General features: G+C 35.2%; 1 protein-coding gene across 1 annotated transcript in view; it reads right to left on the bottom strand.

The window, feature by feature from the left end:
* Positions 1-21,143, bottom strand: part of MAN1A2 (mannosidase alpha class 1A member 2) — a 160,214-nt gene that overhangs the window by 112,528 nt on the left and 26,543 nt on the right. The window contains exons 2-3 of the mRNA XM_003806289.7: positions 11,758-12,013; positions 8,555-8,651 (exon numbers count right to left, since the gene is read on the bottom strand). Of these exons, the coding sequence (XP_003806337.3) occupies positions 8,555-8,651; positions 11,758-12,013 (353 nt within the window). The remainder of the gene's footprint in view (positions 1-8,554; positions 8,652-11,757; positions 12,014-21,143) is intronic.

The following is a 21,143-nucleotide window of genomic DNA, read 5'->3' as shown; positions in this document are numbered from 1 at the left end:
ACAAGCAGGTAGATCAAATTGAAAAAAGGAAACCATCAAACAAAATATGAGTAGAGAAAATCAAAATAATAAAATGTATCCACTTTTAAGAAATAAATAATCCTTATCATTAAAAAAATGTTCTGAGGGGAAGAAAGCAAGAGAGAAAGGGAGGAAGAGAGGGAAGAATTAATTCAAAACCAGCCTAACTGATACCAAAACTATATAATGAAAACTTAAGAGAAGAAAACAGGCCAATCTTACTAATGAATATAACTGTACAAATCCTAAATAAACTAGGTTTGTTTTGCTACTAGTAGAGTAAAAAATCTAGTAGTACAGCAAAAAAATAAATATCAGGGAGCAGATGGGTTCACCCCAATCCCATTAATGCAATTATTATTTGTGTACTATGAAAATGCAAATGATCCACACAGCTTACTGCCTGCATTAACATGGCTTTACTCTATTACATTGTCTTCAACAACATGAATTTACTGTTCCAGGAGCTCTTGCCCAGAAAGATAAAAGTTGCAAAAAATATTTATTGTTCATTCCAGGAACTTCCTGAAAGACCCATCAACTCTACAACAGAAAGTATCAAATGATGATTTATACCCCAAAACTCTGAAAGGTTATGACTCCAGTGAGGTAGTGATCTCCTTACCAAAGTAATAATTAACAGCTTTGTCTTATCAACAGGTTTTCTTGGTGACATTTTCAGAGCCAGCATTCAACATTACTTAGTTCACATTTTCCATTTACTATTCTCCTCTTTTCTTTCTTTTTCCATTCCTCTTTCTACTGAGTAGAAATTGTTTTCTTCCAATGATTTAAAGCTACACAAATTTGTTCTTATGATGGTTGTTCTTAATTTACATGCCATTTTCTTGTTCATGTGTTCCTAATAATTTCTTCAACTTATCAATACATCTATCTTCTCTTAGCTAACAAGACAAATACTCCAACACACTCTGATAAATACCTTGGTCTTCTACCTACTCAGTTCCCTTCATGTTGATATTATCTAGAAAGTTATGTGTTGTTACATTCCTCAGCTTTTTATTACGATAAAAATGGTATCAAGCCATTTAATCACTCATATATCTCTATCTCTTGCATAAATTCTTGAATATGTATTCTCTTTTAATTTTGGCATTTCATCCAAAACATTTACCAAACTTATTTTAAATCCTTGAGACTACTGTTTGTGTCCTTATTTTAATTTTTGTAGATAGTTCTGCTCCTCCAGTTACCTAGTTATTTATTTAGTCCTCTAAGTACATATTTCTCTAAGGTATTGACTATTCTGGAGTGGAAAAAGGCCTGACCCACCTATTCTGTACCAGTCTTGGTTAGTTGCACTAGGTGCCATGAGCTAAAGGCTTCAAGGAAGAAAAGTGTAAAATTGAAATTACTGGCTATCATCATGATTGTTTACCTAGAGGAAGTCAAGATTTGAACAGGAAAAAATGAAAAAGCCTAACACTATTCTTGGGTCAAAGAAGCAGCAAAACATGACATTGCAAAATATATAAAACATCATAAAAATTTAGTATGAGAGCAAGGGAATCAACTAAAGCAGTTCTCACAAAAACACTTAAAATATTTATACTAGTTAATAAGAACAAATGAAAATAACTGAATATTCTAAGAAAGAAAAAACAAATTTGAGCAAAATAATAGAAGAATGAGAAAAACTAAAGGCAGAAATGGATGAATTAGAAATGAAGAAAATTATTGAAATAATAAATTCAAGAAATGGTTCCATGAAGAACCATACAATGAATCTACCATTAACCTCGTTTTTAAAAGGTAGACAAGACAAAAACACAAAATAAATAAAAATGTAACAACAGACAAGCATAGAGAAAATTTTTTAAAATTATAAAAGGCCCATTTTATTCATATATTCATAATAAATTTGATCTTTCTCGAGAAATACTATTTTTGACTTATGAAAGAAGAAACAAAAAATCTAAACAAACAGACCGAAAAACATAGGAAATAAAGAAGTTTTCAAAGAGCTACCCGCTATCAAAATACCATATTCTGGAAGTTTCATAGAATGACTACTACTTTAATTTTAAGGATGATAACTCCTATTCTATACAAACTTTTATATAACATAGGGGAAAAGATCTTAAAATTCAATTTGTAAATTCTTTATATCATTGGCGGAAAAAAATCGAATTTACTAAGAAACATACAACTACACCTGATCTCATTTGTGAGCACCAAGGAAATATTTAGGAGTGGAATTGCTAGGCTATACAGTAAGTTTATAAGAAACCGACAAACTGCTTTCCACAGTGTACCATTTTACACTCCCAATACAATGTATAACAGTTATAGTTGCTCTAGCATCCTTGTCAATATTTGGTATTGTTGATCTTCAAATTTTAGACATGTTAATGGGTGTGTAGAAATATTCCATTGTGGTGTGAATTTTACTTTCCCTGCTTATTGATGTGCTTACTGGCTATTCATATACCTCCTTGGGTGGGGAAGTATTTATATATTCTGGATACATCCTTATGTAAATATTTCAAATATCTTCTCCAAGTCTTTGGTTTGTCTTTCCAATTTCCTGATGTCTTTGGGGAGCAGAAATCTTCAATTTTCATTAAGTCCAATTTACCAACATTTTTATTTTATACTTAATGCTTTTTGTATTCTAAAAAATCCTTGCTAACCTCAAAGTCATAAAGATGTTCTCAAGTGTTTTCTACTGAAATTTTTTTACTTTTAGCTTTTATATTTAGCTCTGTGATCCATTTTTCTATACAATGTTGAAGGAAGAGGCAAAGCTCATTCTTTTCCCATACAAATATACAGTTGACCCAGCACCACTTGTTGGAAAGGCTATCCTTTTAATCACTGAACCTCAGCATCTTTGTTGAAAATCAATTAACCATGTATGTACACTTCTATTTCTATTCTTTTCCACAGATCTCTATGCCCATCCTTATGCTAAAACCATACTGTCCTGAATTGTAGCTTTACTGTAATTTATAAAATCAGGTAGTGCAAATCCTTAAACTTGGTTTTTTTTAAAAAATTACTTGACTATTCTAAGTGCTTTGTATTTTCATAGATTTTAGAATCAACTTGCCAATTTCTACAGAAAAGCCTAGTCATTTTGATTGGACTGCTCTAAATTTAAACATAAATTTAGAAAGAATTAACATCCCAACAATATTGAGTATTCAAATTCATGAACATGGCATTTCTCTCCATTAAGTCCTTTCAAATTTCTCTCAAAAACAACATAAAGTTTTCCGTGTACAGGTTCTGTACATATTTTGTCAAATTTATACACACATAGTTCTTATTTTTTGATACTACTGCAAATGACTTTATTTTTTAAACTGTGTTTATAACTGTTTGTTGCAAGTATACCAAGACATATAATTGGTTTTGCATATTAAACTTGTATTCTATAACATTACTAAATTTGTTGATTCTAGCACCTTTTTTTGGTACATTCCCTAGGATTCTCTCTGTGGGCAATTATGTTGACTAAAAATGTAAAGATAGTTTTACTTCTTCATTTCCAATCTTTATTCTTTTTTTTTTTCTTTTTCTTTTTTCTGCCTTAGTGCACTGGCTAGGATCTCCAGTACAATGTTACATAAAAGTGAGAGGGTAGACACCTTTATCTAGCTTGCAATCTTAGGGGAAAGCATATAGTCTTTCAATATTAAGTATGTGGGGGGTATTTTGCATTTTTTGCTTATTGTTGTTGTTTTGAAATTCTCTTTATCAGGTTAAAGAAATCCCCTTTTTAGTTTAGTGTGCTGACAGTTTTTATCATCGATGGATGTTAAATGTTATTAAATGCTTTTTCTCCAACTACTGGGATAATCCTATGATTTTTCTCTTTTATTATACTGATATCTTAAACTACACTAGCTAATTTCCAAATGTAAAACCTACCATGTATCTCTATGATAAACTCCACTTAGTCATAATGTAATAATATACACTCAGCCTTCAGTATTCACCAGTTACATATCCACAGGTTCAACCAACAGTAGATGGAAAATATTTGGGGAAAATAATTTTAAAAATAACAACACAGCAATTTAAAAAACAAAAATTTTAAGACACAGTATAACAACTATTTCTATTGTATTAGGTATTCTAAGTAATCTAGAGATAATTTTAAATATATGAGAGAATATGCTTAGGTTATATGCAAATATTATATACTATTTTATAAAAGAGACTTGGGCATCCATGGATTTTGGTATTCTCTGGAGTCCTGAAACCAATCCTCCATGGATACCAAAGGACAACTGTATTACTCAATAAGATTTACTAAAATTTAATTAAATATTCTTATGTCTATGTTCATAAGGGATATTGCTCTATAGTTTCCTTTTCTTATAAATATCTTTGTCTGGTTTTGATACTAGGGCTTTAGTGGTGCTCCTAAGAATACATCATCTTTAATGGACAAACACCTGACAAGAGTACCTCAAATTACATTAAGCAAAAGTTGGCAGAACTGAAAGAAGTCCAAAATAAGAGTTGAGGACTTCAACATCCCTCTCTCAGTAACTGACAGAACGAGACAGAAACCCAACTAAGATAGAGACAGCCTGAACAACCCCATTAACCAATGGGATCTAACTGACATCAGTAGAACATTCCACACAATAACAGCAGAATATACACATACCATTCTTTCTAAGAACAAATGGAAAATTCACCAAGACAAACCTGTGTCTAAAAGCAAACCAAAAATAATTTAAAAGAATCAAAATTATGTGAAGTACATTCTCTGATCCTAACAAAATTAAAACGAGAAATCTGTAACAGAAGGATTTTTTTAAACTCTAAATACTTAAACTTACTCAAGGAAAATTTTAAAACACTGAATTGAATGAAAATGAAAATATATCAAAACCTCAGGAATGCAGCAAAAGCAGTAGTTAGAAAGTTTACAGTAATAAATACATTAGAAAAGAGGATCTCTGGTCAATAATCTAGGCTTCTACTTCAAGACACTAGAAAAACAAGAGCAAAATCAACCTAAATCATGCAAAAGAAGAAAACAATAAAGAGTAGAAATCAAAGAAATGAAAACACAAAGAAAATATTACAAAGATCAATGAACCCAAAAGTTGTTTCTTCGAAAAGATCAATAAAATTAATAAACTTCTAGCAGGACAAGAGAGGAGACAAAACATAAATCACTAATATTAGAAATGAAAGGGGATTATTACTACAGCTGCCACAGACATTCAAATGACAAGGCAATACTCCAAACAATTCTATGCATATAAAAATCAATAACTTAGATAAAACCAGACCAATTACTCAAAAACCACAAATCACCAAAACTCACCCAAAATGAAACAGATAAACTGAATGGTCCTTACTATTAGAGAAATTAAGTTTGTAGTTTAAAAACCTTCAAGAAAAAAAAAAATTCCAAATGCAAGTGGTTTCTTCAGCAACATATACCAAACATTAAAGAAAAAAATAAAACCAATCCTAAACAATCTCATCCAGAAAACTGAAAAGCAGAAAACACTTCCCAAATCATTTTCTGAGTCCGGCATTACTCTGATATCAAAACAAGACAAAGATAATACAAGAAAAGTACAGAGCAGTATCTCTTATTAATATAGAAGCAACAATCTTCAACAAAACATGTACAAATCAAATCACAGTTAAGTCAGAAATAACAAAAGGAACATATTTACATATAAATACACACACACACACACACCTGGAAAATAAAATGCACCCTTCAAAAAGCATTGTAAAATCAAAGAATACTTTTTACAAATTAAAATAATTTCTTCTACATGCAAAAAGACCTATCCCTAACAAAACTTTCTACTTTCTAGAACATTTAAATAGAAAGAACTCATTCTGCTTTTTTTTTTTTTTTTTTTTTTTTTTTAAGAGAAAGGGTTTTGCTATGTTGCTATGTTGCCCAGGTTAGGGCACAGTGGCTATTCACAGGCATCATGATCATGGCGCCCCATAGCCTTGGACTCCTGGCCCCAGGCGATCCTCCCATCTCAACCTCCTGCGGAGCTGGGACTATGTGCCACTGCACCCAGCCATTCTAACTATTAATCATTCTTAGAATAATTAGTATCAGTGCTAACTTACATCCAGCAACATTTCCTTCTCCCCTCTCCCGGCTCCAGAGCCAGGCCCTAACTAAGCAAAACAAAAAGAACATGTCCCATCCTCCTAAGCACAGCATTTGGTTCAACAATGGGCACAAGACCTAATCAGAGACAATAAGAAACAGTGAGTATTTCAATTATATTTCTAAGACATCCGAGTGCTCTCTTCTCTACAATGTTCTCTTTCCCACAGCTGTGGTAGTATGAAGATATGAAGCTTCAAGTTGCTGCAGCCATCCTGCTAAGAAACCAGCTTGATTATATCAACACACAGGAAAACAGAAAAGATAAAGTAAAAAAGCTCAGGTAGAATCAGATATACACCAGGAATTCATTCAGCTGATTAAGTTTTCTTTTTAGTCTAAGCCATTTTGCAATGGATTTTCTGTTATCTGCACGTAAAGAGGACTCTGATGCCAAGAACTAACTAGACAGAAGTCAGAGGAGCCCCTATCTCAGTTACCATATAAAAGAATTGTTTAATAATCAAGGCTAACAAAAAGAGTGTTTTAAGTTAATGTTTTCCCTAAAATCTAGAATATTGCAAGCAAAGGTTCAGTATCCACCTACATATTCCTATTCTGTAAGGGCATATTAAATTTGAGATGTCAAATGAGACACTGAGAACTACTTACCACGCTTCTCTTAGACTTTTACTGTTTTTTTAAAAAAGAAAAAGATCAAAAAATAGATTAAAAAAACTCAAATTGTACTTACTGGCAAGAATTTGAGATACACAAAAGAAACAGAGTAAGTAGGAAACAAAGTATTAAACTACAAAAAATAATCCTTTAACAAACTGACTGCATAGCTACAAACATAAGACAAAACATAATAATGGATCTATTCCTACTTAGCTTATCTGGCTGGAAAAGAAACTGTAACCACTCAAAAATTCAATAAAAAATAAGCAGCACCTAATTTTGACTATTGAAAATTCTGTAGATTTTCTTTTTCTACCATTTCACTATAATTTTCTTCGCAGAATAGATGTTTCCTAAGTGTCAAAATTAATTTTCTTCTATCTTTAAAGTTTACTAAAGCATCGATATTTATTTGATAAACAGATAGGACCAGTATCTATTTGATAAATATAATACATTAGATGTTCTGAGAAATATCATTTGAAAAAAGTAAAAAATTGACATCCAATTTTTATTTTCAATACATTTTTATACTCCAATCTTTTTAAAAGGCTCACAATTTACCGTTGAGTTTAACATAAAAATAGTTACTTGAAGGGAGGTTCTAAATTTAATTGACTATTAAATTTAATGTCTTTATTGCACTAACGCCTCATATTGTGACATCCACAAAGCCGTAAGAACTTTCCAGTCCAAAACTCTGTTAAGAAAATATACTTTATTTCATTACATAATGGCTGATAAATTAAATATCATATTATGAAGTCTCTAGTAGTCACTGATTACCTAGAGGAAACTTTTTTCCTTTACTCCTCTACCACAACATCTCCCAAACCCAACAGAAATTATTTTTTAAGACATTTTCTTTTTTGACCAAAAGCAAGCAACAATGAACAAATTATAAGAAAACTCACAGCATTAGAAAAATCCTTCCCTAGTGTCAAAAAGAAAATTGCTGTTATTTGAATTACTGTGATGGTTTACTACAGGTAATAAAATCAGATTGCATATAACTAGTTTGTGACTTTTTAGCCCATTAAAATTTTCTCGCCTTCATCTATCATTACTTAAAAGATAATCATCAAGTCACATCAAGAAGCATTTAAAATGGGGGAAAGGAGTGAAGACTACAAAGAGTAGCTTAACAATTCTGAAGACTTACCTTTGGGTTTAGTAAAAGTTGTTAAATTGGTTAAGTTAAACTGGGAAGTTTTACAAGTGAACTGAGCTCAGGGAAAGTAGGATGAACAAACTCAAGATGAACACAGCTCTTCCCCAAACCTCCATTCACAGAACACATTGTTAATTTTTCCTTAGGAACTGTGAATGTACAACATAACCCACTGAATTCAGTAACCCAATCATCCCAGGTATGTCACTTTTTTAAAAAATGTACACAGAACTACAAGAATTTCCTATCCCTCCCCTCTTCCTCTGTAATGTGAATATCAGAATAGGTATTGTGTTGAAGAAAAAAATGACAAGTAGGTGCCTACTTTTCCTGACACTAAAGAAAAAAATGCCAAAAAAAAGCTTTTAAATACTCAATAAATGACTAAAGCATCCATATGTAAATAGAAAATCTACCACATATATGTGTACTCCAAAGCAACTGGAACTTAATCGTGACTGACACTTGCAAAAAATCATACATGTTTCTTCAAATTATAGTTCCACAGAAATACTCAGATTTTAGAAAGTATTTTGAAAAGTTACATCTTGTTTTAAAAGACGGAGGTAGAAAATGGAAATAGTAATTAGAAAAAGTAAACTTACCAAATATGTTAGGGGAGTGTCCTTTCCTTGCAATAGGTCTGAGTTCATTATGTCCCCACCCATATGTCCTATAGTTATCCCAAGCATGTTTCATCATCTGAAAAGAGAAAAATTATAATCCATCAATTTAAATTTTTCACAAACTGTTTTTTTATTTCATACAATTTTAGGTTCTATTACTATATCCTTGCCCATTCTTCCAGATCTATATTAGTACATTATTCAATTAACATTTGTATCAGTATGAAAACATACATAACTATGTTTAATCTCATCTATATGACAGGAAAAAAATGGGCATAATAGACAAGTCCTCTTTCTTCAGGAGGTACATATTTGTTTGGCATTCTTTCCTTTTGAGAAATGTTAGTCTTTTGGGGGACAGCTCCCCTTTCCTCACATATAACAGAGCTGTCAATCAAGAGGCTCTGCTTCTACCACCAATTAACTCACCCTAGCTAGAAAATCCCCTATCCTTAGACCAGAGATCAACAAACTAACTCTGCTGTTACAGCATAAAAGCAGTCCCAGATAATATGTAAATAAATGGACATGGTTGTGTTCAAATTAAAATCTATTTTATTTATTTATTTTTGTTTGAGATGGAGTCTTGCTCTGTCGCCCAGGCTGGAATGCAGTGATGCCAGTTCAGCTCACTGCAAGCTCCACCTCCCGGGTTCACACCATTCTCCTGCCTCAGCCTCCTGGGACTACAGGTGCCCACCACCACACCTGGCTAATTTTTTGTTATTTTTAGTAGAGACGGGGTTTCACCGTGTCAGCCAGAATGGTCTTGATCTCCTGACCTCGTGATCAGCCCACTTTGGCCTCCCAAAGTGCTGGGATTACAGGTGTGAGCCACCATGCCCAGCCTAAAATTTATTTTTAAAAAACAGACAGCAAGCAGAATTTGGCCCACAGGTTGTAGCTGTCAACCCCTGCCCTAAACAAAGTTGAGTGGATACATGTGATTCAGGTAGGAACAATCAAGTTCTTTTTACACATATTGTTATTGACACCATGAGATAAAGGGACTTTTTTATTCTGCAATCTCATGGTCTATGTAATATATAATCCTGGAGCTGATAATGGCTCTCTGCCAGCATGGAGAAACTAGCAAAAGGAAAGAGAGACAGATGCTTAACACTCACAATAATATCTACAGGCTTGGATTCAGCCAAACTTGAAGCCCTTGTTTAGAGCCATTAAACCAATAAATACTATTTGTATCACTTAGTTTGAGCTGAGTGTCTTACAACCCAAGGAGTTCTGAGTTATACAATAGCAGAGTATTTAATTATATATCAGATGAATTATATAATAGTAGACCAAAAATCTATTCATTTAACAGCATACTATTCATTAAACATTTCCCAACTTGCTTTATGCAGCCAGCATTAATCAGACACCAAAATCAAGCAAAGATATTACAAGAAAACTCAAGACCAATGTATCTCAAGAACACAGATGCAAAATTCCTTAAGAAAAATTAGCAACATCTAAGACAGATAGTATACCACGACAAAGTGGAGTTTAACCCAGGAATATAAGACTAATTTAACATCCAAAAAACAATGTAATTTACCATGTTAACAGAATAAAGGGAAAAAAACATACAGTCATCTAGAGAAAAATGAAGACAATGCATCTGACAAAATTCAACACTCATTCATGATAAAACTCTCAGTAAACTACAACTACAAGGAGACATCCTCAACCTAATAAACAGCATCTTTAAAAAACCTACAGTTGACACAACATAGTTAATGGCAAAAGACTGGATGCTTAACCCCTAAAGTTGGGAACAAACCTAGTACGTCCATTCTCGCCACTTACTTTGAACAATATATTAGAACTCCTAGCCACTGCAGTACGACAAGAAAAAAAAAAAAAGGTATAAAAATCAAGAAGGAAAAAGTAAAAGTATCTCTTCACAGAAGACATGACTATGTATAAGAAAAACCACAAGCAATCTACAAAAAAGCTATAAGAATAAATAACTTCAGTAAAATAACAGGATAAAAGTTCAGCAAACTAAAACATGTTTCTATATGCTGAGTTCCATGGGTACTTCTGGTGAGTCACTGAACCTGAGGATCATCTGGGGGTCCCCTGAACACACATGGTTATCTATCTGAATTATTATGTATTTGAAAAAAGTATTTCAGTACGTTGTAATGACATCTGAAAAAAAGCAAGTCAGGCATCTGAAAAAAAATCTATCACTGTCTCTCCCAACACTGTCCGAAGGAAGTGCCTTAAGTAGTCTACATATAAAACAGACTCTAGAGGTGAGGTAAAATCAGAGCACAGCTCTATTTCTACTCCATCAAGGTCAAGGTTTTATAATAATTCATAAGGCTAAGCTTAAAGTATCTGCTATACCTTCCATATACATTACTAGAATATATCCAAATAGATATTTGATTACTTGAACTAAATTTATCTTACTTTATAATAATTAAACCTTCTGAAATATTGTTGGTACAATTACACTCTGATAAAATATTTTTCTTCACAGGCAGTATAATCACAAACTCCACCCAGAATTTTTAGGAGTTCTAATTAACAAAGTTTAACTCAAATATTCACTAGATTTTTCCCATCTGGTATTCTCTTTACTTTTAAGTAACTACAGAATAACAAACTGAAAGACTTCTGAGGCTAAATAAATTTAAAGAATTTTGAAATCAATTCTTTCCCATTTTTCAATCCATGGAGACTTTTTGGAAGGAATGTATTCTTAATCTACAGTATAGTTGAGGGATACCATGACATGTTCCTTAAAAAATTGGAGATATAATGCTAGCTCTTTAGAAGCATGTTTATGAGGTGATCTGCATAGTATCTAGCAGAGTCCCTTTGTAACTGAACATTTAAGAAACTGCTTAGACAATAAGTTATATACAGATATATTATTAATAAAACGCTGAATTTCAAAAGATCTCTGAACAAAGAATGAGTGGCACTAACCATCCAAAAGTTGTATCAAAAATATTTTAAGTGTCCAATAATTACATTATAATTAACATTAAAAAAAAAAACAAGAAAGAGTTCTAGTCCTTATTACCAACCTGGAAACTATACTACAACTATGACCCAAGAACAAACAGATCAAAACAGGATACCATAGATTATATATATTTGTTTGTATCCAAATACAAATCCATAAACACTCCATATCACAAAACTCAGCTTATTACCTCTTTAATTTTTTCCCTTTTCTCTCTTATGTCATTATCTTCTGGGTCTCCACCACTTACTCCTACAAGTTTGGGAATAGGGACTGGTGGCAGTGGCTTGTTCTCTTTTATCTTCATTTCTTGGACTACCTTATTTTTCTCTGTCTGAATTTCTGCTCGAATTTCCTCTCTTGACTTTCTTAATTTTTCTTTTGCTTCTTCCAAGGCCTTCTCATGATCAGCTCGAATTTTATTTCTCAGACGTTCTTCCTCTTCCCTGTGAGAAAAGAAGGAAATAAAACGTAACAGTGAGCCTACTTAAGAATGTCAACCTTTAAATATAAAACATAAAGGTTTCTCCATTAAACCCAGGAACTTGTTTTCTACTTTTGCCATTAAAAGGAAAGAATTATCAGTGAGACACATTCAGATCTGGAATGAGAAAGAAAAGGAACCCTGGATGCCTAAGATCAAACTCTGTTGATAATCTCTTTATACAATTTCCAGACTAAGAGCAGAGATAACAGTAACTTATCCATAGACACTTGCAAAAAACAGACACCAGTGAAAACTAAATGGAGGAGAGAAAACAAAAATAGAATAACTAACAGAAAAGAGACAAAAATATAAACATAAGGCCAAAGAAAAAGAGGAAAAGATAAGAGAACAGGAAGTTTTTCATTTATATAGTACAGCATATGCTTCTAAAACCTTAAGTTTTCAAAAGTGCATAGATATTATAATGTAACATTCCCAACAGATGTGGGCATGACTACTTAAAACTCTCTTGAACTCTTGTTAAAAACAGATTCCAATTTAGTAGGTCGATATGAAACCCATGAATCTGTATCATGAAGAGCTCCTCAGATGATTCTGGTGTACACACAGATTTGGAAACCACTACTGCAATGGACACCTACACCGTTTTCCACCCAGCCCTACTTTTGTGAAAGAGAGTTCAATATTCCCTCTATATCCACCCCAATCCACAGGAATGAATACAAGAGTGGTACTTACTGTAAACCACTCTTTTCCAAATCAGTCAACCAACGATGACTACTCTAAGGGTAAACACCTAACCCAAGAGTCAATAGGTCATCTCTCCAGAAATTTAATTCAAGCTCTGCAGATGGCTGAACTTATAACATTGCTAGTGAGAATGTAAAATGGTGTAAATTTTTCCACTTTGGAAAAGTTTGTGTTTTTTTAAAACACTAAAGATGTAACTATCATAGAATCCTGCAAATGTACTTCTCAGCATTTATCTCAGAGAAATAAAGACTTATGATCACTGAAAAAAAAACAAAAACCTTTATACAAGCTGGTCACAAAAAGACAAATACTGTATGATTCCACTTGTAGAAGGTACTTAAAGAAGGCAAAACCCTAGAGACAAAAAGTAGAATGGTGGTAGCCAGGAACTAGAGATGGGATAATGAGAAGTTATTGTTTAATGGGTACAGACAGAGTTTCAGGTTTGCAAGATGAAAAGAGTTCTGGAAATGGATGACGGTGATGGTTGTACAACAATATGAATGTATTTAATGCTACTGAATTGTATACATTAAAATGGTTAAGACGGTAAATTTTATGTTAATTGTATTTTTCCATAATGAAAAAAAATGGAGGACAAAGGACTATACACAAATGTTTATAGCCCATAATAGGCAAAAACTGAAATCAATCAAGATATCCTCCAAAAATAAACAGTTAAACAAAACTGTAGTATATCCACACTATGGACTACTACTTAGCAATAAAAAGGAGTGAATTGTTTATACACACTCCTTGAATGGATCTCAAAGGCATTCTTATCCGAGTGAAAGAAGCCAATTTCAAAAGGTTATATACTATATGATTCCATTTATATGACATTCTCAAAAAAGAGGGATGGTGAATAGATTAGTGGTAGCCAGGAGTTATGGATGAGGGATGGGCTAACTATAAAGGAATAACACAAGGGAGTTTTTTTTTTAATGATAGAATTGTTACATATATAATTATGATGGTAGTTACATGAATAGCACATGTGTTAAATCATAAACCTGTATGCCAAAAGAAAAATTCACAATCTAATATTATCTAGTATTAACAATAAAATGTTAAACACTGGAGAAAAAAATGAGTTATTAGCACTGAAAAGGTGCTGATAAGAGAAACAAGAGAGCCGGGCGCGGTGGCTCACGCCTGTAATCCCAGCACTTTGGGAGGCCGAGGCGGGCGGATCACGAGGTCAGGAGATCGAGACCATCCTGGCTAACACGGTGAAACCCCGTCTCTACTAAAAATACAAAAAATTAGCCGGGCGTGGTAGCGGGCGCCTGTAGTCCCAGCTACTCGGGAGGCTGAGGCAGGAGAATGGCGTGAACCCGGGAGGCGGAGCTTGCAGTGAGCCGAGATCGCGCCACTGCACTCCAGCCTGGGCGACAGAGCGAGACTCCGTCTCAAAAAAAAAAAAAAAAAAAAAAAGAGAAACAAGAGAGAGAAAAGGGAGAGGGAGGTGAAGTAGGCTAGACGGTCAGTAACACAAAAGGTCATTCAGCAGGGAGGAAGAATCCATGGGCCCTACAGACAGACTGGATTGATGTGGGAGGAATAGGGCAGGGAACTAAGGTTGGTCCCTGAATGAAACCATGAGAAACTGACATGAGGGCTGATCTGTTCAGGCGACTCAGGCAGACAAGGGCATCATCAGCACATAGGTGCTGATTGAAGTCTTATATAAGATATCCAAGGCAGAAACACCCAAGAGCCTTCCAATCCCAGCCCCACATTTTACCAACAGAAAAACACGGTGCTACTACCCCCAGAGAACAGATCATAATCCATCTATGTTAATCAAGTCTTTCCCAGCTGTCCTTGCAGCTAAGGGTAGCCATAAAACCCTATTTCAACCAAAGAGAAAAAAGGGAACTACCAGGAATTTTCCTTTACGGATTAACAAATGGACAGAGCCAATTGAGAAAAGGACATTTACCTGCTAAGTCTAAACCCACCCAACCACCTATTCCTGTCTTCAAATGTATTTGTGAAGCCTAAAGCTAAGAGAGCCATCTTGCAATCAAGAGACAATAAGCCTGAGGTCAAATGGCCAACATGGTTCAGGACAGAAGAGAAAGAGGGAAAGTGCCTGCTATCATGAGTTACCGCCACGGCCCTCAATTGTCCCCAGATTTCAGATTCTATGGAGTAACTATCAATGGGTATTCTGACATTTCCAGCTGAGAATTTCCCCAACTCACCCACTCACTGTGCAAGCAGTCACACAGATTCAGAAAAACAGAGGACCTGGAAATGGGCCCCAAAGAAGAGCAACATCAAATGGGGAAGACTGGCTCTTTCAAGGGTAATTTTCTGTCCTGATGACAAATGGGGAGATTGCCCCAGGAAAACAAGCTTTCCATTTCTATCTCCACGTACCATGTTATCCCCAAGTTATTGCTAAATGGCATGTGGAATCCCCAACCATGTTTGCAATAGCTCATATGTTATCACTCAGAAAGCATCTTCACCTACCAGTGAGCTTCCACGAACAGGTATTACACACCATTTTCTAGAGCCCACCCTGTGGGGGGCAAGACATATATGCCACAAAACATCCCATATCCCCTCACAGAGCTTCACCACGCACATGGGCATTTTAAAAGCCCTGAGAAGTTCTGCAATAGAGTTGCCTAACACAACACTTCTTGAACTTACTTAGTCATAGTCCTCCTTTTCTGCATACTCTTTTTAGCATGCGATGGAACCACAATAAGGAGGCTACCATCATGCCTCACCTAAACTACTGTAATACGCTTCCAATAGTCTTCACGCATTCACTCTCCAACCACTCTCCAACCCACCCACAAGCTATTCTCCATCCATACTATAGACCCAATGTGCTTTCTGAAATTATTCAGACTATGCCTCACTCTCACTTAAAACACTTCATGGCTTCCCTTATCCTAAGGAATTCTATTATATTATGGCCTATTAAGAAATTCTGTATAATGTAGCTTCTATCTATCTCTCAAGCTTCATCTCATACATACTCCTCTAGCTCTCTGTTCTACAGCCACACACCTTCTTTCAGTTCTTTTTTTTTTTTTTTTTTTTTTTGAAATAGAGTCTCCCTCTGTCACCCAGGCTGTAGTGCAGTGGCACGATCTTGGCTCACTGCAACCTCTGCCTCCCAGATTCAACAGTCTCCTGCTTCAGCCTCCCAACAAGCTGGGACTACAGGCACACGCCACCACGTCTGGCTAATTTTTTGTATTTTAGTAGAAATGGGGTTTCACCATGTTGCCCTGGCTGGTCACGAACTCCTGAGCTCAGGCAATCCGCCCACCTCAGGCTCCCAAAGTGCTGGGATTACAGGCATGAGCCACCGTGCCCAGCCACCTTCTTTCAGTTCTTTTACACACCATTTTCTTTCCCATCAATAGCCCCATATGCATGAGGTTTCCTCGCTTAAAACACTCTTACAATTTCTTCTTTACCTTCAAGTCACTGATCAATCATAACTTCTTCAGGTATCTCCTAGATTAGACAAATCTCCCTAATATACAGTCTGATGGCACCATGTATCTTTCCTTCATAGTACTTAACCACATGTGATTCTTTGAGTAATGCCTGTCTCTCCTGATGACTATTAACTCCATTAAGTTCAGAGACCCTATCTGATTTTTGTTCCAACATATCCCTCAATGCCTAGGACACTACTTGGCATATAATAGGTGTTTAAAAATACTAAAATGCAAATACAGATTCTAAGACCCCATCTGAAGTAAATATGATATAGAAAGTCTATATACCATCATGAGGCTACAAACAGTCAAAAGAGTTGTAAGGCCGGGTGTGGTGGCTCACACCTGTAATCCCAGCACTTTGGGAGGCCAAGGCAGGTGGATCACGTGAGGTCAGGAGTTCGAGACCAGCCTGGCCAACATGGTGAAACCCCGTCTCTACTAAACATACAAAAATTAGCTGGGCATGGTGGTAGGTGCCTGTAATCCCAGCTACTCGGGAGGCTGAGGCAGGAGAATTGCTTGAACCTGGGAGGCGGAGGTTTCACTAAGCTGAGATCGTGCCATTGCACTCCAGCCTGGGCCAACAAAAGCGAAACTACGTCTCCAAAAAACAAAAAAAAAAAGGGTTATAAACAGCGGCTCTGACTACAGGGTAGGCAATACAAATGCATATTAAATATTAAAATCCATATTAAAATTAATGACAAGGTGTTATGGTGAGACCCCTTAATAACACTGCCATGTAACAGTTTTCCATTTTCACTTACTATTGCTATTAACTTCGTGTTAGCATCAGTTGTTCCTCCACAGGTGCAAAGTACATTTGATAGCAACATGTATAATAATTTTTATAATTATTTTTAAAAATAAAAAATTGAGCCCTCTAAATGTTTGCTCTAAAGGAAAGCTCCAATCATCTTATCCCACTTGTTATTGTTACAGCAGTCAAACTTTGCTAATCAGAACCTATATTGTTGCAATATTGTGAAGAGCCTTATTCAAACACATTTTGAAAATCTAAATAATCTATAGATTTATTTTTATTTGTTCCTCAACAAGCACTATTTGCTTAAGAGTTTAGTGAGTAAACTATTTCAGAAGAACCAATATCAACTAGAGGGCAAGAAAAGACTAACCAGACTGGTCCTAAGAGAAACTCCAGAGTTCCAGGAAATTCAGTCAGACCTCCTATTAACTGGGATCCAAGAGGAATCATTTTGCAGTTAGAAAAAAAGTATACTTAACCCAAAAGTCAGGAGACAAAGATTTTAGTTCCATCTCTGCCCATGCCTCACACTACAACCTGGAACAATCACTAAAAAAAAAAAACCTCTATGATTAGTACCTTCATTAACAGAGATAGGAAAACATACACTGCTCTGACTATACCACTTTAAAAGCACTATAACCCTTTTTTGCTAAGTACTTCCTTGCACTTACCTTGGAATCAAGTAAAAAGTAATGTTCTATACACATGTAAGTCAATAATTTCAATCCTTCTAACCTCTCTGTTCCAAATTACAAGTTAATGCAGCAATCTTTACAACTGCCAAAGCAAATAATGTGCTTTATTTCTTTTCCTTGAGTTTTCACAATAATTATTTAGTAGCACTATGAACTTTCTTGCTAGTTTTCTTCTCTATATGACTCAAAATTTTATTTTCATTTTGATCTCCATGCAAATGGTTCCTCAAATTTTGCTTTGGCAGCCAAATTTCTAGATTTTTAAATTACTCCAGCTGGGGGTTTTATTTTCAGTTGGATGATCTTTCTCTTATATACATATTTTTAAGATTGTTTTTAACTTTGGTATTTTCAACAGATAATTATGTTAGACTTTCATTTGTAAAGATCATTCCTTTTCATCAGTGTCTTGTATCTTCCTGTGTAGTAAAGAATTTGGCCTTGTCCAAAGAGAAGTCTCACCATTGACTTCAGCTTGTGGGAGGTAATGTGTCACAGATGATAGAAGTGTGCTTGTTTATTATGGGTGCTGGCCATACCAGATCTTCAGGTAGGGTTGGCCACAACTAACAGTTTTAAAGCAAAAGCTGGCCATGTCATAAACACCAACAATATGGCTTAGGACAAGGCTCTGGGTTACACAGTATCAGTCCATTGGGAGACTGAGTTCAACCATACAGGCAATTGAGTAATCAATCAATGATGCCTACATAATGAAGCCCCATAAAAACTCTATACACTGAAGCTTGGATGAGGTTACCAGGTTGGCAATCATGCATACTGTCACACATTGGTGCTGGAAGAACATGTCCTGACTCCATGGGAAGAGGACACTGGCAGATCAACATGTGGAACTTTCCTGACTTCACCCTATGTGTTTCTTCCCTTGGCTGATTTTAATCTGGATCCCTGTAATCTGTAATCCCTTTGTGAGTTCTTGCAAATTATCAAGCCAGAGGGTGGTCTGGGGAGCCCTCTGAATTTGCAAGTGGTGCCAGATGTGAGAGTGGTCATGTGAAGAACTGTGTCCTCAAACTTTGCAGTTTGGCTGAGTACCTTCCAAGGTTTCCAAAAAAATCTAGTTTTATATCTACAAGTTCTCATGAGATTTGAAGTTACTCTTTTCAATTGTATCTTAATGTGTAATATTTAATTAACTTTTGGATATCCCATAAGTAATATAAGGTTTTGTTTGTTGTTTTTGTTATATTATTTTGTTTTTTTGTGTTTTGTCCTTCAACACATCCCTGATCCTTGAAGAGCAAGGGCAAATGACAACAAAACTAGTAATTGTGGCTTAGATGTACAAGGCAATGGCTTCATCAATTACATATATTATCTTATTTAATTATCATACCAACTTATGAGGTACTCTCTATCAAACACCATTATTCTCTACCTTATTATGAAAAAATTAGGGCACAAAGAGAAAAATAGTTTGTTCAGGGTCAAGGAGCTAGTAAGTAAAGAGTCTAGATATAAACAAATGCATTTTGACTTCTTAAACACTATGCAAATACTGAGAGAGATAAATTTTATTTAAGAGTTTTCTCACACTTACTGTGCAGATACTGAAAACTGTCTCCCAAAATCTTTTCTTTCTTCTTCCTTAGTCCTAGAGCCCTCAAGTTTTGGCTAGACCCATGATCCTGCTAAATAAAAACTCTATTTCTCAGCCTCTCTTATTGAAACTGTCCTGCAGAATTCATATGTGTGAACAGAAATTAACTTCTGTCTTGCTTAAGCTGCTGCGGCTCTTGAATCATGTTTGGAAGCATTCTGGATGATTCTAATTTACATAGGGATACATAAAATTATGCTGGAATTTTGGTTGGCAGAAATTTTCCTTTATATTCACTCTTTCCTTCTCTACTGGAGCTTTAACCTTTACTTACAAATATGAAGTTTCACCCGTCCTTTAAAAATAAATAAAAACTCCCCTCAAAACTGCCTCCACTTCAACCTTCATTGGTGTTTTCCTTCCTTCACTTTACCTTTTCAAACAGTACTACACTTGTTGTTTCCACTTCCTACACTTTACATCACTCTTCTATCCACCACTGTTAAAAATTGATCCTTCCTTTGAAGCTCCCTCTTCCTCAAACCTGCTTTACCAACAGGCCTCTGATCATTGGCTTTATCATCTTCAATGTACCCTCAAAAGTACTGTGTTCCAGCCTTTTGGTCACTTCTGCTCTTACACTCATTCAGTAGAAACAGAAGAAGAAAGTGAATGGAGAAAAAGAGAACTTCTTCAACCTAATAAAAGATATTTCCAAAAACTACAGCAAATCACATTCTTGATAATCAAATTACAAAAGTAATTCTCTCTCAAAGTGAGGGAAACAAGTAAGGATGCTCACTATCACGGCTTCTATTTGATTGTACTAGAAGTCCTAGCCAGCAACATAAAAAGAGAAAATGAAGGCCAGGCGCAGTGGCTCACCCCTGTAATCCCAGCACTTTGGGAGGCCAAGGCGGGCAGATCACGAGGTCAGGAGATTGAGACCATCCTGGCTAATACGGTGAAACCCCATCTCTACTGAAAATACAAAAAAATTAGCCAGGCATGGTGGCAGGTGCCTGTAGTCCCAGCTACTCAGGAGGCTGAGGCAGGAGAATGGCGTGAACCCGGGAGGCAGAGCTTGCAGTGAGCCGAGACTGCGCCACTGCACTCCAGCCTGGGCGACAGGGCAAGACTCCATCTCAAAAAAAAAAAAAAGGAAACCCACTGTCTTTTGTCACAGGCAATACGAGTTCTACATAGAAAACTCAAAAGAATCAACAAATAAATAAGAGCGCAGCAAGGGAAGGAAACTGCGAGCAGACAGCAGGTACTCAGTAAACATAATTTCCTTCCCTCCCTATCTATTGGGTCCCATCACTAGACTCCACACATTCAAACTTCCATTGATACATTATTTCTTCTATGATAATACCACTATTTACATCAGCTTTCATTCACATCCATTACTACCTTGCTAAGATTTCTAGACCATCTTCTTCTGATTAAGGTCTAAGAATATGAGAGCCCTTTAAAGACTTTGGCAGATAACTATTGTTAACAATCATAAGTGAATTTTACATTGACTCTCATCGCCAAATTCCAAGAATAACTCCCCATTCCTCCATTTAATGACTAAAAAAAATATGCTGAATGAATCAACAATGTAATGCTACCTTTTGAAAGATAAGTAACAATGGCCAATACTAAAAGTTTTTTTATGACAAAGTTAGATATTAAATAGCCTTCTCAAACATCCTATATTTTAATAATATTCAAAAGAAATTTCAGAGAATCCAGGAAAACACACACACAAAAAAAAAATAGTTGAAGCAGTTATATAAATAGTTACTTGTGCACAATACAGGCCAAGAATGATTTTGGGAAATGACTATAGGATAGTCAGCAACTGATACAGAAAATAAGGA

The sequence above is a fragment of the Pan paniscus genome, chromosome 1, assembly GCF_029289425.2.
Source record: "Pan paniscus chromosome 1, NHGRI_mPanPan1-v2.0_pri, whole genome shotgun sequence".
In the NCBI taxonomy this organism is placed as follows: domain Eukaryota; kingdom Metazoa; phylum Chordata; class Mammalia; order Primates; family Hominidae; genus Pan; species Pan paniscus.
This window is presented reverse-complemented; position numbering and strand designations above follow the sequence as displayed.